The sequence below is a fragment of the Fringilla coelebs genome (assembly GCF_963513975.1).
Source record: "Fringilla coelebs genome assembly, chromosome: Z".
Taxonomy (NCBI): Eukaryota; Metazoa; Chordata; class Aves; order Passeriformes; family Fringillidae; genus Fringilla; species Fringilla coelebs.
In genome coordinates this window covers 10247897-10262567 of record NC_140031.1, presented here as the reverse complement: position 1 = coordinate 10262567, position 14671 = coordinate 10247897, and the positions used below count along the sequence as shown (strand labels likewise).

General features: G+C 41.6%; 1 protein-coding gene across 1 annotated transcript in view; it reads left to right on the top strand.

Moving 5' to 3' along the window:
• Positions 1-14251, top strand: part of CCBE1 (collagen and calcium binding EGF domains 1) — a gene marked incomplete at its 3' end in the record, with an annotated part of 92599 nt that extends 78348 nt beyond the window's left edge. Inside the window, exons 6-11 of the mRNA XM_084225276.1 lie at positions 4217-4323; positions 9601-9721; positions 11684-11823; positions 11915-11950; positions 12493-12528; positions 14018-14251. Coding sequence (XP_084081402.1) covers positions 4217-4323; positions 9601-9721; positions 11684-11823; positions 11915-11950; positions 12493-12528; positions 14018-14251 — 674 coding nt within the window. The remainder of the gene's footprint in view (positions 1-4216; positions 4324-9600; positions 9722-11683; positions 11824-11914; positions 11951-12492; positions 12529-14017) is intronic.
• Positions 14252-14671: the final 420 nt, after the last annotated feature.

Below are 14671 nucleotides of genomic sequence, written 5' to 3'. Positions count from 1 at the left end.
AATTTAAGAAGAAAGGAGGAAGAGAACAGTGGTCTGAAAAAAAAACCCAACAACTTTTGATGAATGGTGACTTACCATAGGCTCATCAATTAATGCCTGAATGTGGTCTCACAGTGTGATCCAAATCCCACCGGATGGCCAGAGCAATTTATAATTTTCATTTTCATCTGAAAATGTGTAACTGGAGCCACTCCATTAACTGTAACTGTTCCTTGTAGTTTTAAATTTTTTTCCTTATCAGAGTGTGTGTGTGGATGTATGTGATAAGTAACCTAGATAGTCCCCCTACAAATAGGAGGGTTTTTTTAAATATTCCTCTGGGTAGTTCAAATTTCTTTATACATAATGTCCAAAGCATTCAGGATAACCAGCCATTCAAAATATTCAAGGCTATGGAAATTATTCTACTGTTTGAAAACCACCATTTTTACACTGAATGGACAGGGCACATAAAAATGTCAGTTCCAGCAGATAATCTGGAATGAAATACCCACCATCTCTCCCGATATCTCCCCTGCCAGCTGTGCGAAGTAAGGAAGGATGCCTTCTGGTCAGTTACCCCGCTGTACTCCACATAAAAGTTACGAATTTTCAGGCCTCGGGTGAAAACGAGGAGCCGTGTCCCTAACTCCTTCCGAGGAGAACGAGGAACCAGCTGTAGCGCCGCTCCACCCCGCGGCCAGCCCCAGCCCTGCACCGCGCCCGTGCCAGAGCGGCTGCCTAATAAACACATCATTCGCTTTTCATCGCAGCCGGAACATTCACATTTTATTTCAAAATTCAGTGGGAGAGGCAAAACCACGTTACGCCTCTCCATTTCTAACGAGGGGGAATGTTTTCCGGGAGATACAGTCGTGTTCTCATTGTTCCATGCCCAAAGGATGCGATTCAGACACATTTTTGGCTCTGCAAGTGGCTGTAACGTGGTCACCTTTTTTTTGGTTCTGTAAGTGTCTTGACAGCGAGCTTTGTGTTGGTAGGTGGATGCAAGAAGAGGGAGCATTTTTTCTTGCATCCACAGTCGCAGTTGATGGAGACATACAGTTACCCAAGCAGGAGCAGGCAGATGAAACCATCTCAGCAGGCTGAGCCCAGGTAATGCAACACAGATGATCAGCTTAAGAGCCTCCATGCAAAGACCTCCTGCAGAAGAGCTCCTGCAGAGCTCTCCCCTGCCAGCATCTCCTCCTCTTCCAGCATCAGCAAGGCACGGCCTCTGAGCCCCTACACAAAGAAAACACAGCACTGCCCCAAGCAGATCTCAGCAATAGGTGCCACAGGGCTCACCAGCATCTCACCAAGACTAAAGGGCTCCCATCAGGTGTAAGCTAGACTTTGTGCTCTGAGAGGCTTTATAAAATGGGGCTGCTTTAGGCCTTCTTCAAAATAATTTCAGTTTCCTTGAGTAGGTCTGTGCAATGGGAACAAGTTATGTGCTCAGTGTTGGCCCAGCTGACCCTGGTAGGTGACCTTGGCTTCTGCACCGTGCGTGGGTGGCTCCATCTAAAATGGCCTTTTGCCTCTGCTGGCCTGTCCTACGTGACTTCTGGCTTGATCCACACTTTATTCTGACTTTACTCGTAATTTGGTCCTGATACAGGGTTGGATGGGGGTAGAGCAAATGTTTGATGGATGACTCTTTCCCCGGGCAAATCATCACCTCTGTCTGGTATGAGTTAGGGGGATTCCACCTCTCTCCTGAGATGCAGCTCATGCTTGCTCATACAAGGATCTTGGACTTCTTCCTCCGACAAGTCAATCCTGCCGGCTTTGCAGAAATCTCACTGGTATGACATTTCCCAAACATTAGCTGATCCCCCCAGCATTCATCTCCGTGGATTGTTACAGCCCTCTTTTATCTGTACTTGTCAGCCCCATGCGTCACATCCTTCAGGAAGATAAACTGGGTTTTATAATGAAACACAAGGCCAAATTCGCCGCTTTTTAATCTGCATGTAATTCCACAGATTCTGTCGGGATTGCATTAGGTTTCCAACAGCAGAGGCTCTGGCAGTTTCTCCACATGATTGTGTGTTGCTTTCAGCAACGTTTCCTAACACAATGATAGAACTCATTTGGTGAGAAAGCTATAAAAAGAAATTTTAGTTGAGACCAGTACAAAATCCAGGCTTTATTGGTCTTTGAAAAAGAAAGAAAGAAAAAAAAAAGTTGGATTTTTTTTTTTCATGTCTCCGTATACATCTCCCTGTAACTCCTACACAGGTCCAAAAATGGGCATGTCAAGACGCTGGGATTTTCTAAAGGAAGATGAAAAATTGGAGAGGGAGGAAGGACTCCACAATAACTGACTTGTGGTCAAGGCCAAATTTATTTTACAGAAACGTGAAGTGGTATCTTTATTACAGCACATCAATTTCCTCTTAAGGAAAAAGAAGCCCTGTGTAGTGCAGATTGTTTCATCTACAGGAGAAAGGTTTATGGGCAAAGAGGTTTTGAAGGGAATCAAAGGCAAAAAATTATTAGCATTAGGAATATAGGAGAGAAGAAGGAAAGCAGCATATACTGTGTATTCCAGTATCTTCACAAAAATGCTGGAGTTCCTCTGGGAGGTCTTGTGGCTAAATAGTTTTGGATCCAGCATAGCTGAAGTTTGGTGAAATTCTATTCTGTGCTGTATAGAGTCCATTGGAAAACACCAAGTACGTACCCATCTGGTCTTAAAACTTGGAGCCATCTGAACACTGCACAGAAAGATGATCAGGTACCAGACCTCTGCTGAGGAAAGGGCTGGGAAGTTCAAACAGCAGTGTGTGCCTGCTGCCATAAAAATGGTAAATAATATGTGTAATATAGTACGGCTGTTGGAGTGCAGCCATGGGAACAGGCAGTTCATGACTGGGAAAAAACCCAGGCCTTTGTGCCCCAATTTTCCAATCAGTTCAGTACTAATAGCTGTCCTAATGCTCCTGGTTATTCCCACATCTTGCCCTTACATCTCTCTCCTAACTGATTAGCAGATAAGCAAGATTAAATTTTGTCTTCTAAAATCAATATGTCAGTATAGCCAATGGAATAAACATACCTTCCTAAATATGTGCATAGGTGGTCTGTATACAACCATCAGATGGTTGCAGTCTTCCATACTGGACTTTGCAAATATTTAAAATCAAGTAGCACATAATATTTTTTGTATTAGAAGCTTCAGGGTTCATTTCAAAAGACGCAGATGTTTCAAAATAAATACACATTTCTGCAAAGATGAAGGGCATTTGATTCAAGAGACAAGTGTAACACAGTAATTCAGCACAATGCAGTTGATCCTTCTGGAAGACTTTGAAGATTCCCTGGCTTTAAAAAGAGCACCTGCAGAGTTTTTGCATTGTGGGACACGCTCTGAAAGGTCAGTGTTCAAACACACCCAGCAGCCCTCCCAGGTAACATCACACAAGGCTACACATCATATGCAAAGCCTCAATAGACTTGATATTTCTCAACAATGTTGAAGTGAAAAAAACTCACCTAGAGTTTGCCAGTAAGTGTCATCCTGTGGTTTGGAAACCAGATTTGTCTTTAAGCAGACATCTGTTACAACAATGCTTGTTTGCTTGCAATGCAGAACTGCTTGACTGTGTACGGTACTGGGAAAAGGACAAAAATAACATTTGCAATATCTCTCACAGTTGGAATAATTTAATGGATTCTTGAAAAGATCCTATTCATGCATAGTATCAACAGATGTGACCCTTCCTCTTGTGTGGATTTAAATCCCTGTCATTAATCTCAATCCCCATCTCTGCTCAGGCTAATTCCATCACATGGAGAATAACCCATGATGATAAAGAGCAGTTTGTGCAAAATGAGAGAAATAAGCATATTCTGAGGGATTTTACTGTAATTTATAGCATATGAAAATTTGCCCTTCAGGGCACTGTAAGTCAGTTCAGATCTATGGGGTTAGTCTACCCTAAACAAAAAGATAAAAGAAGGGGTGTGAACTTTTCCAGGTATTAAACAAATGAATCCTCTTGGGACTGTTAACTGGAAACAGCTGCTTTAAAAATGTGCTCAGAGCTGTCCCTGCAAAGTTTCTCAGCCTTACATAGAAATTCACAGTCAAAGATTTAATAATGGCAGGATTCCCTGCTCTTTTCACAGTCTGGGGAAATATAACAACCTTCAAGTTGCTTTTGCTATCACTTTATGAATTTCTTTCCTTCGGATCTTTACATTTATAGTGGAAACTGCTTTCTTTCAGTTGGGCTTCCTGAGAAATCTGAAAATGCGGCAAAACCGGGGACATGCTGTGCCTCTTGTAAGGAATTCCATCAAATAAAGCAGACAGTTTTACAGCTGAAGCAAAAGGTATGAACACTGACCACTCATGTCTTTACCAGACCTGTATGTTTTACAGCAACTCAGGTTAATTTCTATGTTTGGAGATGTCACTGAGATGTGGTTCTTGCACATACAAAGAGAAGAGCAATATATTTTAAAATCATGTGGGAATGATATCTCTCCCTTATGCTCCTGTACAATTTGCAAGCAGATTGCTCCCTAAGTTCATGGAGCTGTGTAACCAAGCTCGTGGTAACAGAGTCTGACCAACACCCATCCCAGACTGAGCCCAGGTTTCTTGGCAATCTGTGCTGGCCTGAGCTTTTCATTCACTCTGAATGCACTGGATTTTGGACATGATCCACCTCAAAGTAAGCACGCGCAAGTTATTTTATAGATGTGGGAACATGATTTTTCATTAAGAGGGTGCTGGTACAGAATTCTTGGCAAATAGGTGTGGGACTAAACAAAAATATCACTAGCTTTAAATATGACTTTCCCCTTAAAAAAGAAAAACCCTCCATCACAAACCTTAACCTTTTTTTTTTTACCTATTCCCTTGCTAGCACAGAATAATGCATTTAGAAACTTTTCTTGGGCATTAATTGCTCGCATATGTAGCTTCATTCTGCATTTTAGTAGTGCAATAAGGAAAAGAGTAGTAGTGAGATAATGCAAAGACAAAGACACAGCCTCAGATTTGGAGAGCCATACGCAGGGATGCAGATGTAATGCCTTTTCTGGTGGCATCTCCTTTGAACACTAAGGTTCCTTTAAATTGAAGCTCTCTGTAGGAACATTCTCAGCAGATCATGCTGACAGGCTGTAATTATTTCTCCCAGGGTACTCAATTAATTTCTTTCCATTGTGTCAAAACACAATTTGGTGTATTCATTCATTGCATTTGATGTTACTCTTAAATATTAGGAAGAAAGAAATCTTCCTTATTAAAGTGAAATTCACTGAGGTTGGAGATATCTCCAAAATCTCAAAACATCATGTATTCCTTCTGAATCAGTATGAACACAAACATGGAAATGACAGAATTTCATGTGTGACGGAAATTCTGTTTTTCAAAAAAATGGTAGCAGAGAGGTTAAAAAAGGACCCATGCCTTTGGGTGGCTGTTTCTCCAGCTGTTTTCCATGATGCTGAGCAGGCTCACACTGACCTTCAGGGAAGGATCTGGGGGTCACATTGTCGGCCACATTGTTTGCTCGAGAATTGATTGATGGGATTAATGGGAGGTTTTTGTGTCTAACTTCTGCTGTTAGATGCTTCTGTTCAAAACTCATTCCAGGAAAACTCAGACCATTGAGACCTGTCACTGTAGGCATTTGTATAGTAGCTGTGGACGAATTAAGCAGCTCACTCTTGCTTCATAGCTTAATCCTGTCACAGTCCCTAGCTTATTTCCCCCCCCATATGCTCCTAGTGAGACTTGATTGACTTGGCATCCTCAGAGGGAGCCCACAGGGTTGTGCTCCACACAGAAGGAGCTGAAAGAGAAGGTTCCCAATACCCTCAGCAGCTGTTACCCTAGAGAAAGGAGAGTTTTTGTCTATGCTGAATGAAGACCTGGCCCCATGGTGCTTCTCTGCCCAGGGAGACATCAACCCTCATGTTTCACCAGCCACTTCCCATGGCCAAGTTCTCCTGGGGAGGACATCTCTCAATAGCTGTGGTTAAAACTGCTCTGTTTTGGATAGAAAAGTTTATTTCTATCTGCCAGGGAGATGGTTTATGAAATGAGTCTTCAGTCTTGTGGTTAAGGCTTTCAGATTTTATGAACTTTATCCAAAACTGTGGTTAGCAGAAAAGCCTGTCATCCAATGAGATGCACTGTCCTGATAGACTAGAGGTCTGTGGGCAGTCCTACGTTGATCTAAGACCTTGATGAAAGGAAGAAGAGAAGAAAGCTGAAAAACTGGGGGAAATATATCTGGCATGCTGACACACAGCCAACAATTAAAAGAAGAAAAAACTGAGTAAGCTTGGTCCTATTGCACAGATGTGTTTAAACATCTTAATTAGAAAGCCATGTTCCTCATCACCCCTGACAAGCACTGTCCAATTTTCTAAACCACAGACCTCCTAGAAACTATGCAAAACTCCAAATGCAGCATGCAACACAGCACATGGAAGACTTATTTCTAGAACAGCCTTTCTTTAGAATTTACCCTTGCTAATATTTGCATGCACATGGTAAAAATTACCAAAATATTATTTTCCAAGGGCCATTAAGATTTGGAGCTGTAGATGGAGAAAGCCAAGGTTACCCTGGACTAGGATGCCGGTTCAGTTAAAAGGTGAAACAGAAATTAGGCCAGTGAGTATATCCAATAGCTAAGAGGATGTGAGTCAACAACAAAAACACATGGTTTGGCCCAGTGCATGTAACAACCATTTTCTGGCCAGAAGATATCAAAGAGCAGTGAGCTAGACCAGAGCCTGGGTATTTTGGCACTCCTAGTGTGTACTTCAAGTACAGCTGAGTCAGTGGGGAAGCATGCATAGATGCTTTCACAGCAGCTATGTGATCTCTTTTCTAACTTACTCAGTTGTCACAACAGCCTGGCTGGCAGGAACAAGAAAATATTTAAGCATCAGAAGGGAATACACTTCCAAATACACTTAATGATGAGTGTTTGCCACTTAATGCACAATTTTACTCCAGTCTGACCATTTGCAGTATAACCTGAAGAGTATTCATGGCTGGGTCTATGTACTAAGTGACACCTATTTATCAACTGATATAGCTATAAAACCCCAGAATGAGATATTTACATGCAAGCTAAAAAGAGGACTTCAAATAATCTGCTGGTCAATTGTGGCCACCCCTAGGGAGAAGCACTCACTGATGACACTGAAAATATTCTCAAAAAACTACTTTAAAAATATAATACTCTCAGGATTTGACTTTTTGTCTCTGTTCTAGCTTGACAGCACTGGAACCACAGAGTCCTTGATTGATTTGTGCCATGCAGGGGAAGTTTGCACCACGGTCCTTGCAAGCCTTTCCTTTGTACCCAGCCAGGAACCTGCTCTGGATAGGACACACATCTAGGAAACAAAACTTTGCTGACCAGAGCAGCCAGTAGATCTTCTCATGCTGATCCCTGGCCAGTGAGGCTGTGAGAGCCCCCAGCCACTGAATTTTCCTCTTCAGCTCCAGGGGTAGGGTGTTGTGTACCACAGAGTAGCCCTCTCTGTTCAGCAGCCCCACAGTTTGGTCTGTGCTGCACTGGCTGGGAAGCTGCTGAGAAAGCTGCAAGGTCACTGGTAAATAAAGCACGTTTTCCTTTGAAAAAGCAGAGATGACAGCTCACCCCAGAGCTACAGGTGTGCTGAATCCCCATTTTCTGTGTGAAAAGCAAATTCATAGGTGTGTGTCACCAATATATTTTATGAAAAATCCTTTCTTTAGGATTTTTCCTCCTGAGAAGCTGAGAGGCCTCAGGAAGAAAATGTAAACAATGATTATCTGCTGCTGTGGAGTGCAACAGGTGGTTCTGTGATTGGTCTCATCTGGTTGTTTCTAATTAATAGCCAATCACAGTCCAGCTGTCTCTGACTGTTTCAGTCAGTGTGAACCTTTGTTATTCATTCCTTTTCTATTCTTAGCAAGCCTTCAGATTAAATTCTTCCTTCTATTCTTTTTGTATAGTTTTTAATATAATGTAGATCATAAAATAATAAATCAGCCTTCTGAACATGGAGTCAACTTACTCATTTCTTCCCTCCCCCTGAGACCCCTGTGAACACGGTCACAGGAGTGAGAATATAAGAAACACACTCTGGGATTTCTGTGAAAATATGATCTCATCCAGCCACTGATTTCTGCAGGGGTGGAGTGAATCTACCAAATTCTTGTTAGACATAGATCATGATTCTTTATTTGCCTATAGTACAATCATCTGGTCTTTGGAACCACAATTCTCTCCTAAACCTAACTCACAAATGGCTGATAAATCCTTGTGTTCCTGTCAGCACATTTTGAGCTTCAGTCTCAAACTGGTGTTTCAGAAATGCTACCAAGAACTATCTCAGCATTTTGAACTTTTTTTTCCTGATTTTTTTTTTCTTCAGAACTGTCCTGTGCATTCAACCCCAAACTACAAGCAGCACAGGCTGCCTTTAAATTGTAATCCTTAAGCAATAACTTGTTTGCCAAAGGAAATTTTCCCAGTTCCAGTAGGTACTGCAGGTGCATAACACTGTGGTTTTTCCCTGTGCATGACAAACATTAGGTTTCCAGTAATGGCAGAAGAATATATGTCAAATAATTACAGAAACAGGTAGGAGTCTTAGGAACAGCCCAGCTCAAAGAATTCCAGATAGCTGATGAAAAGCTTTGTCAAATAGCAGGAGTCATCACCTATATTATTCAATGCAGCTCTCACAGGCAAATGCTGCAGAATTCAGCATCATATTATCCAATGAGTCAAATTCAATCAAGAAGCAACAAAGTTCACCCAGGGGTAGGTCTGCACTGCTATTGCTGAAATAGTTTTCCAGTTCAATTTGGCAGCGCAAAATCCCTAAGTCTACATGCAGCCACTCACCACTAATAAACTTCTTTCTTCGCTGCACATCAGCCTCTTGGCTCCTCCAGGCACCCTTCAGCTGCCTCTTAAGAGACTAAAGATTTGCAGAGTATTTCTAAATATGTTTAATTATTAAATATATTCAACTGGATAGATTAATATTTCATGGATAATTAAACAGGTAATGAATAATGACAGTTTAAACTGTAGTGTGCAATTCTGCTTGCATTCTCACTTACTTTATCTTTGTGTCATTGTGCAGAGCAGATCCAGACATCTGATGGGTTAAAGTGTGGTTACTTTCCAGGGCCAGATTCACAAAGGATTTAGGGCTCTCATTAAAACCTATGGAAAGTTAGTGGCTTGTGCAGCAATTCAGGACTTAAATATCTGAGCAAATGTTGCCCTGAGAAAGGCCATAAATGAATAGAGGAACTTTCAAATAAGGAAAAAGAGGTTTCCTGAGAAGCAGTAATGACACTTAAGGTTTTCAGAACTTGTTGCTCTATCTCTCCTGAATTTCCTCTGTCCTATGTTGGATTGGCTTGCAGTATTTCCACAGTGACTTGAAAAGTGAACAGACTCACAGAGTAACAATGTTTTTCTGATTATATCAATCAAGGATATGAATAAACTCATTTTCCTGAAATATTTAAATAGCTTTTTGTTCACATGAAAGCTTAAATAAGAACGTAATTTTTCTGGCTGAACAATGAAGGTCTTACATAGATTTTTTTTTTTTTTTTTGTCTTGGCAGGTTGCTTTGCTGCCAAATAATGCTGCTGATCTTAGCAAGCAAATCACTGGTGAAAAAGTGCTTGCCTCTAATGCATATATCCCTGGCCCCCCAGGCCAGCCTGGCCAACCAGGCCCTCCAGGTAATACCAGAGGGGTGGAAATGGGCAGGACTGCTGTTTAGGAATGTTTAGGACTAAAAAAGTAAATTTCAGTCTGCCAGCATGATTTCATATTTTATTTCATAACATATTATTTCATATATTTCATATTTTGATTGATCTATTATGTTTGCATTTGTACTAAATTAAAAAGACAAAGAAACAAGCAAAAAAACTCAATGAGTGTTATGGTCAGCCTCTCCCAGCTATCTGTCATCATCCATTGTAACTCCATGTGTTTCTTGGCATGCAAGGTGTGTTTGTCCTGTACGTGTTAAATTTCTCCCTCTCCCTGGGATATCTCCCCTGCTTCAGTTGTCATTTCCTGTATTTTAACTCTGTCTTAAAACTCTCTCTATTTCATTTCAGGAATATCTATTGTTTTAGCTCACAGTCAGTAGTGGAGGAAAAAAATGTGCTTTCAGTTTGTAGGAGTTTGTGCCAACTCTTTTATTTTTCTTTGTCTGATTTGCAAGGATTCATCTGTTGGTTTTATGTCGTATCCCAGATTGAAAGGAATCTGAAAATAAAAGCATAACTCCACTCACACCTACTTTGCTAAGTTACAGATTGAAACACAGTGAAAAACAGAGAAATCCTAAAGCCCAGACTTAATCCAGACACCTCTCATCTGGTGGCCATCAATACCCAAAATTTTGCAAATTCTGTTGAATGCAGACCTAATTTTGGGTCAGCAATAAATCCAAGCATTGTACTGGATTTCATCAGGATTTTTACAGAGTATTGGCAAATATTCCTTATGAGGATTGATTTACTCCCTCCTGAACTGCACCCCGCCTTCCCATTTATATCCCCTTTTGCAATCTTGCTTTGTTTCTGAGTCATTATCTCATTTTTGGTCTCCAGTTCATCATAAGCACAAGGACAGTATGTTTAGAAGTTCTGCAACAGACTCTGAAGCGTAGAGTGGGCTGCTTTGCAATTCCTCCAAGGAATTGCAAAGGCCTGACCCGGCAGGTCTCCCACCCACTGGGCTTCCCCTTGACTGAGCTGTCCGAGGTACTGTAGAAATCTGAAAACCACCCCTTTAAAAAACCTTTAAAACCCTTGGTCCCCTCCTCTGCTGTGCCCTCCAGGGAGAGTCCCAGGGAGTCATCACTGAACTTGAGTTGTCTCCTTTTGAAAATCCTAACATATTTGGTCCTGCTGAATGCTTTTTACTCTCTGCCTTTTATTCTCTATGTTTTTCATGTGCCCTGTATGAAGAGAAGTGTTTCCTCCTCCAATCATGAAGTGTTTGAGCTAGTGACACTTTAATGGTCTTTATTGTCTGCAAATGTTGTTTCAGGTGCCTGATTTTCTGTTTTATGTTTTCTACTGTTTTTCTTGAGCTAAACATATGTTTTGTTGCCTGAGTGCTTCCTGAAAAGTAGCATGCTCTGCTGAACCAGCAGAAGCTGAAAACCATATAAAGTAAAATGGAAGAACAGAGCCTCTTTTTTTCCTAACACATTGGCTATTGCACTGGGCAAAAGAGAGGTGCAGCCCCCCACTGGAAAGAGCTTGCTTGTGTCAGTCATGTAGATGTCCATGACCCAATATTCCCATGAGTTTTCTGAGGCTTTCTTTTTATGACATGCTCCTAAATGTGATTTGTTCTTTGTGTGAAAATGAGGCATTTGTGCTTTTCTTTTCATTCCCAGTCTGTGTCCCTAATCACCTGGCAGACTCAAATTCTTGTTATACACAAGATTTAATTGTTTGGTGATCATCTCTCTTTTGTCCAACTGGGACAAAGGTTAGTATTGTCTCAGATGGCTGCTGATGTGCAGATGCAGATAAATTGGTTGTGTTGTTGTGGATTTGGGTGTGTTTAAGTAACCAGCCCATTGGGTCTTTAAAAAAAAGTCATTCTTCACTTCTTGCACTGATGAAGTGTCATGAAGGCTTCTCCTGGCAGGTAACTTTTGCTTTTGATTTCAGGGGCTCCAGGACCCAAGGGGAGTCAAGGAGCTCCTGGATTACCTGGACCTCCTGGCCAGCCAGGCCCTCGTGGATCAATGGGGCCAATGGGCCCATCTCCAGACATATCGCACATTAAGCAGGGCAGACGGGGCCCTGTGGTCAGTATTCCTGTCTCCTGCCATGCACTGCACAAGTGCCCTCAGCTCCGCAGCTTCTCACACCCTTGTGATACTTTCTTTTCTCTTGCAGGGCCCACCTGGAGCCCCAGGGAGAGATGGTAGCAAGGTGAGGAGAGGTACTAATTTCCGTATCATGGGCACATGCACATGTGAAGTGCAGGCTTGCTAGAGAGACTCTACTCATTTGTAGTCACCCCCTTTTACTACCTCATTTCCTTTGTTAAGATGAAAGCATCCTGTTTTCCCACTCCTTTGTGTCATCCTTCTGCTATTTTGTGTTTGCCATTCCTAAAGTCTTTCAAATAGTCCTGCCAGGCTCTGTGCCACACAGAATTATTTTCTTTCTCTGCAGCTCTGTTAGCTTTTCTGTGAAGAAATGTTGATGCTTTAGCCCTTTTCATTCATTGTGAATTCTTCCTGCTCATTGATTCACTTGTTACTGTCCAAGAGAAATATCAGAAATTCCCCACTCTGTTCCCACTAGAATCAGCAGCAATTTCTTTTCATTCCTCCTTCACTTCCTTTTCTTTTTCCAAACAAGCATCAGCTAATGGTTCTTGATCTGTGGGCAGTAAGTGAGACTGTACAAGCAAACTTTTTCAATTTGCTTTAGCCACAGCAAACTAACTGAGGTGGTATTGATTACAGGGGGAGCGAGGAGCACCGGGACCAAAGGGGATACCTGTAAGTATTCCACACAGGAGGAGTTTCCACAACAGAGTGATGTTGACTACTAACCACAAGTCAGCCAAAAGTTAAAGAAAAAAAAACTCCTGTGCCAAGATAACAGATAATTTACATACACAGAAAATGTTGTTGGAAACAAAGTAATTACCTGTTTTCATCCAAATGTTTTTGGCTACAAATCTCTTCCTTTGCTGAGTGTGTGACCAAAGGCAGTGGGTGACACCCTTAGAAGGCAGAACCATGCAGGGTGCTACTTAGTACAGTTCAACCTCTACTCCCAATGGGAATTTGATCCCTGGAACCTTTTAAAATCCTGCCCCTCACTTCTCTCAGATTTGGGAAACTAGAGGTTTTGAGTTCCAGAAGAAGGAATGAATATTGGAGATCTGTTTTCAGGTGACCTTTTTTAAAAAATCTCTGGGGTCCCCAGCAGAGGAAGGACATGGACCTGTTTGAGCAAGTCCAGAGGAGGCCACCAAGCTGATTAGAGGGCTGGAGCACCTCTCCTATGAAGAGAATTGGGATTTTTCAGCCTGGAAAAGAGAAGGCTTCAGGGTGACCTAATGGCATACATGAAGGGAATCCACAAGGAAGATGGAGAGGGACAATTCACAAGAGCATGTAGTGACAGGACAAAGGAATGGCTTCAAAGTGAAAGAAGGCAGGTTTAAATCAGATTTTAGATATTAGGATATCTCCTGTGAGGGTGGTAGACACTGGCACAGGTTGCCAAGAGAAGATGTGGGTGCCCTATCCCTTCAAGTGTGTAAGGCCAAGCAAGATGGGGCTCTGAGCAATCTGGTCTATTGAAAGTGTCCCTGCCCATGGCAGAAGTGCTGGGAATACATGGTCTTTAAGGTCCCTTCCCACCCAAACCACTCTGTGATTCTATTCACTTATTTATGGTATCTTCTCATTGGTGGAGTTGATCTTTAAGAGTGTGACCAGTAGAGTGTGCTCAGTATTACCAGTTTATTTTACTGTGTGAAGTCAGCTAAAAAGAAATAATGACTTTATAAAATCAGATACCCTCTGCATCGTAATTACCAATACATTTAGAAAGTGATGGACAGCAGCAAGGTTACCACATTGAAAAGACACTTGACAAACAATAGCAGTCTTAAAAGAATTTGTTGATTAATCATTCTAAGAAGGTAATTTATGTCAGTTTAATAAGCAAGAAGACAAGAAATCAAGATTGATCTCCTCTATTCCCATGTGGTCTGAAGATATTCTTATGAAGCAAAGGAATTGTTAAATGACAAAAGGGCTGAGCATCTTGTTAAGCTCTGTCTGCAAAAACTTTTGATTCTTTCAAAAATTGTTTCCTGATTAGAGGTGGTTAAAAAACAGACCATTAGCTTTTGGCAACTGATACAAAGCAGGATTTTACTGAACAACCCCTGCAGGAGTAATTCTATCAGCCAGTTTGAAAACTGTAAGAGCAAGGTGGATTGTTATTAATGGCAGTGCCTTGTGACTGCAGGGCCCACCGGGTTCATTTGATTTCCTATTGCTGATGATGGCAGACATCAGAAACGACATCGCTGAGCTGCAAGAGAGAGTGTTTGGACACAGGACTCATTCATCAACAGAAGAGTTTCCATTACCTCAGGAATTCACAAACTATCACGACACAGTAGACTTTGGATCCGGAGAAGACTACAAACCACGGGCAACATCCAGAAACACCAGGATACAGAAGGCAGACCACCCTTAGCTATTCCTACTGAAAAACAAAGCCTCTTTAGGATTCTTCAATATTAAAAAATGCACTGACAATGTAATATATATATATATATATATATGTGCGTGTGTGTGCATGTGTGTGTGGATATATACATATATATATATATATATATATATATCTTATTTCCCATTTTTCTTTCTGCTTTTCCTGAACCATGCTGCCTGTACTGTAGCTTTCCTGGTTCATGGTAGCCTCCTTGCAGAAATTCCATACCGCCAAGCCTGCACTGTGCATTGCACCTAGACTATCAAAAAAAACCTTCTTAGCATATATTATGATTAAGGCATGCTCTAGCTAATAACACAGACCACAGCATTCCATCTGCCTACTTTGCATTCTATGTACAAATGACCCAGTATACAAATTTTGTCAGGGACAAAGGATTAGCTG